Here is a 4959-nt window from a genome sequence, read left to right as displayed (position 1 = left end):
TAAACACCCTTGGAAAAAAAAATGAAATCTTCAGTAAAGTCTTCCTAAATCCTCATGTGTTTGATCAATAAAATTTAGATGTAGTACCTTTTAGCCAACCTCAGCATTATGTTTGTTAAGTTTGGCAGAAGGGACATTCAATTACCAAAGAGGAAGAGCAGCAGAGAAATAGTTTGACCAGTCACTTTCCAGATCACTGATTAAAATTAAAATTAGGACTTGTACACCTTATATTCTTGGCCCGATGTGCTTTTTCTGATGCTCAGTCTCACTACATTAAGATGAGTATATGCCTATTATAGGATCATTTATTTCTTTATATATATATATATACACACACGTGTGTGTTTGTATGTGTATGTATATGTGTGTGTATTATATTTTATTTTTGTCCTTCTGTTATCAGAGTATGGGAATTCTGTCCCTTAGTAGCCTTCTGTCGTGTTACTCTGTTTTCCCACCCTCCCTCTTATCCTTGCAGCTTCCTTCTCCCCACACCTCCCCAAAAAGAGTTGATATCCATTGCTTTTAAGAGGGCCTAACTTAGTGTAGTTTTGATATTTACTGCTTCTGTAGATGGCTGTTTTAATCATAAGCACGGAAATGGTGAAGAATTATGTTGCTGTGTTTTCAGTCTGTAGTGTCCTAATCCCCAGCGGCTTGTTCTCATCTGCCAGCTTCCTGCTTCCCATAAGAAAAATCCATCCAAGCACATGTCTGGTTTAGGACAACAACCTCTGAAATGTGGATGCCTCTGAAGTTTTTACAGGCAGAATTCCAAGTCCTGGCAGAACATGGGACCAGCACATGGTCAGTCAGGGATTTTTTGTTAGTGCTGGGTATCATCTTTGTGTTTACCAATCTCATCACTACACATGATTGTTGTAACAGTTTCTCAACCTTCTCTCACCTTCCCTAGGGCTTGGGAACAGTCTCCCCTGCCTAACGCCAAAACTGCCCTGCTTCCTAATAATTTGTCCACAATGCAGAGCAACTGGAGACAAGTCTTCAGATTTTATTTATGCGCCGTACTGTGATTTGACACATCTGTGCAGCTGTGTTTTCCTGACTCTCTCTTCTGTTTAAATTGTATTTTACAGGTGTGGAGGAACAGTTGGTGCCATCTTTACATGTCCCTTAGAGGTAATAAAGACTAGGCTCCAATCTTCAAAGCTAGCCTTCCGGGCTGTCTACTACCCACAAGTCCAGCTGGGGACCATCAGTGGTGAAGGAATGGTCAGGCCAACATCTGTATCACCTGGGCTCTTTAGTGTTCTCAAGTGAGTACTGCTCCTCCTGTCATTCAACATTATTTGACACCAGTGATCTGGGTTTCAATTCCTCTGTGCAAACACAGAATGCAGATTTTGCTCCAGACTTGCACCGGGAGCATTCATGTCAATTGGGCTTCTGCCTTCAGCAGTAGAAAGATAAATTATTCTTCTAAAAACGCATATGTATTCAGGACTCCTGAGCATCACTTTGAACTTCCACAGAAATTTGTTTCCACCACTTAGAAACTTTCCAACGTGAATTGATTTGAATAAGTGTCTGGAGGTGTTATTTTTAAATTGTCTCTTCACATTATCCTTTTTGGTAATTACAACTTCCTAGGGATCAATACACAGGACATACTGTAAATTCTTGTGGGAACTATCACAGAAAATATTCTGGAGGAAAGGGCTTTTTCTCTTTTTCAACACTGAGAAGTGTTGTGTTTGTCTTTTATTGGGAATAAACATGTTTACTCTCTCCTTTGAGCATTGGAACAGGTAATCCTTACTAGCTGGGGCCAATTCTTCACAAATGATTGAAGGACCGAATAAGCCATATACGCTGTCTTTTTTTTTTTCCTGGAGCCATTCCCAGTTTGCTCTGAGTAGCTAGTAGAGATACTTGTTGCTATTGCTGCCCATGCTATTTACCTGTTTGATGGAGGGAAGTTTTAATGCCTCTCTTGAAGCATTTGTTCTTTGGAGGTCATACAAAAGTGAGAGCCTGTAGCCTTTCCTTCACTAATGCACAAGCATTGTAACAAGGTTTCTGATTTTCTGCACTTAGTGATGTATGTCAGCCCCGATCTGTCTTTGAAGCTAGCCTTGCATGAGTTTGAACCAGATGACCTCCAGAATTCTGTGTTCCCATATATTTTAAGTTATGCTTGCCTGCATTCTTGTGTGGATGATCTATAACTGAAACTTATGGGAGTAGGGGAAGGACACTAAAATATGTCTAATTGGGGTCTTGGAAGTTTTTATCTTTTTTTCCTCAGCTATAGCTGATTTAATAAGCTCTCCTCTGTTTGCTATTAGATGTTGTCTTTGCCAATTATTATTACACATCAATGCTTCCACACCTGGATTACTTACGATCTCTGTTAAAAGCTGCCTGCATGGTTCAGACTGCAGCAGTTGATGCTCCAGCTGTTCCCTTTTCAGATGTGTATATTCATAAAGAAGAGGAAATGTGAAATCATCTAGTTTACAACCGCTGAATAGTTTTACCAGCAACTCTGAAGTCCAAATCTCTACTACTGTTATTTCCTATCAAAGCACCATAAACTTATGGTTCAGACCTCATACAAATGGATTGACTTTATTTGGATCATTGGGCACCCCGGGGTGATGCAGAGAGGTCCTGTTCGGATCAGGTAGCAGAAATGCCAAAGAAAATAATGACTAGCAAAGCAAGTTGAATGATTTTATGCAGGGCCAACACGCTTGGCAGACTGCCTGGGGGAAGCTGCACGGTTATATAACAGTACAGTGCTAATTCAAATTCTCTGCAGGGCTATTGGGCTAGAGTCATTCTGGGACTTGAGTTTCTGTATTGTAAACAGTGCTTCTTTCCGCTGCCAAACATTTCTTTGTCTGTTTGGAGGTGAGTGTAGAGCAATTCGTGACTGAAAATGTAAGGCAGTGCCAATTGCCTTTGATTTTTCATCTCCTTTCCCTTGCTATCTTTTCACCTTGCAGCATTGGACTTTAGGCAGCTCTAACTAAAGGCAGTGAAAACTTCAAGGCACAAGGCTCTTAATTCATCCTCTTCCCCCATCTTTTTCTGGAGTTGTCTTTTTGGGGGTGGGGAGAGAGGAGATGGTTTAAAATTGGGTCAACCTTTTAATATATTTATTAAGCTCATTAAATTTGGTGACTATGATCTTGATTTCATTTTACTTCAGGAATTGCTCAGCTGCATGTATCACCAAGTTTTTGACCTGCTTACTTCAGAGGGTCGAGAAGTGAGAGTGAAATATTTATGCTGTCATTCCCTTGCAGGCAGCATCTATGAAGAACAGATAATGCTATTGATCATGATCTTTCTGATAAAATACAAATGTATGAAGAAAGAAGTGAAGTTAGATCTCTTGCTTTTACTCTTCCTTCCCTTTCTCAATCCTGGTCCCTTCCCTTTCTCAATCCTGGTCATGCATGCATTGCCTACATGGATATGACTTGGGCCTTCTGGTTTGTGAAAATTGTATGGCTAAAGAAGCAGCCATTAGAGCCCTACATATAAAATTGCTCTGGAAGAGTTAAAGGTGTTGACTATGAAAGCCCCTTAACTGCTGTGAATAGAAAGAAAGAAAGAACTCAGGAGGGCAGGTTAAGCTTGCTGCAGAGTAGAAAGCACTCCAGAAGGACAGGCTGTTTTTGTCAAATGCATTTAAGATTCTGATGAGTCATCCCAGCTGGAATCTGCAGTCGTGACTGTTAAGTGACAAAGAACAAGTAGTTGGTGGATCTGTCTCCTTGGAGACACTCAGCCCTGGAGTTTACACAGAAAGTTCAACTCTGCTGCAGAAAAAGTGTTTCGGAAGCTCCTATATCTTCCGTCTAGTGAGCTTGGTTTTGGAATCTGTGGAGAACATTCTCAACAGTGGCAATGACCTAGAAAGCAAATTCTGAAAAATTGGCAGGTCCAACAGGTGCACGTGAACTACCCATGGAGCCCGGTGCTATCTGGATTTTCTTGCATGGTTTTCACATGGTGACTTCAGTTAAGAGGGCTGCTGTCTAGCAGATTGTGCACTGAAATCCCAGTGATTACTGGACTGTATCTGGCTTTCACTGGTAAATACTTGGCTGTTTACTTGTGTTTGGCTGTTGTTTTAGACCTTGTAAATATATCTGTTGTTAGTAGTGCAAGGAATTTGTAGGATAAATCTTTTTTAATGAGGCACTTCAGCAAGGTGTTGTACAGAACTTGGCAACTGCTGGGGAAGCTGTCCGAATAGTTTATCTTCTTCAAAGAAGTCCTAGTCCTAGCCCAGCGTGCCTTCTAAGGTGTGAGGGAAGATGGGTGGAAATGGCTTTGGAAACCTGGGCTGTAGCAACTGCAGAACTGCAGGAAGCCATCTGGTGATCTTCCTGCTTTAGACCTGATCATGAAGTCCAGTCCTGACAGTGATTCACAGCAGTACCTCTGCAGTTGGAGTTTACTTGGGAAAGATGACATGAACTCTTTTGCCCTCAAAACCTGATATCCCTGAACTACCTGGGGAGACATAGCTTATAGTACGGTTGCCACATTCAGCTCTCACTCTGGGAGAAAAAACACATCACTATGTAGTTGTGAAAGGGAAAAGGATTTCTTTTTTTCATGTCTCTATACAGGAAACAAACTCCTGAATTTCTTAGATACAGAGAATACCAAAAATATTCTTTGTTCATCAGAGTCAACTATCACTGGATTCTCCATGAAACATAAATTCAATTCCTGACAGCTTTCAAAGAATGGAAATTACAACCTTGTGCCTTATGACACACATTTGCCTTTAGTGCACTGAAGTTTTATGGTATAGTGACTTTTATTCAGTAGTGTATAATTCTGCTAATTTTCCAGTGTATTATGTAGCTTAAAAGCTAACGGCGTCACAATTAATACTGATTGCTTTTGTACAGTTCTTTTGACTGACTGTCTGACAGAACAAGAAGTATAACTTTTAACCGAAATACT

General features: G+C 40.6%; 1 protein-coding gene across 1 annotated transcript in view; it reads left to right on the top strand.

The window, feature by feature from the left end:
* The first annotated feature begins 1101 nt into the window (after nucleotides 1-1101).
* Nucleotides 1102-4959, top strand: part of SLC25A33 (solute carrier family 25 (pyrimidine nucleotide carrier), member 33) — a 9372-nt gene continuing 5514 nt past the window's right edge. Inside the window, exon 1 of the mRNA XM_009707069.1 lies at nucleotides 1102-1280. Within this exon, the coding sequence (XP_009705371.1) occupies nucleotides 1234-1280 (47 nt within the window). The 5' untranslated portion in view covers nucleotides 1102-1233. The remainder of the gene's footprint in view (nucleotides 1281-4959) is intronic.

Source organism: Cariama cristata, unplaced genomic scaffold, assembly GCF_000690535.1.
Source record: "Cariama cristata isolate BGI_N322 unplaced genomic scaffold, ASM69053v1 scaffold16099, whole genome shotgun sequence".
Lineage (NCBI taxonomy): Eukaryota > Metazoa > Chordata > Aves > Cariamiformes > Cariamidae > Cariama > Cariama cristata.
The sequence above is the reverse complement of the archived record's forward strand: the minus strand, read 5'-3'. Positions and strand labels throughout refer to the sequence as shown.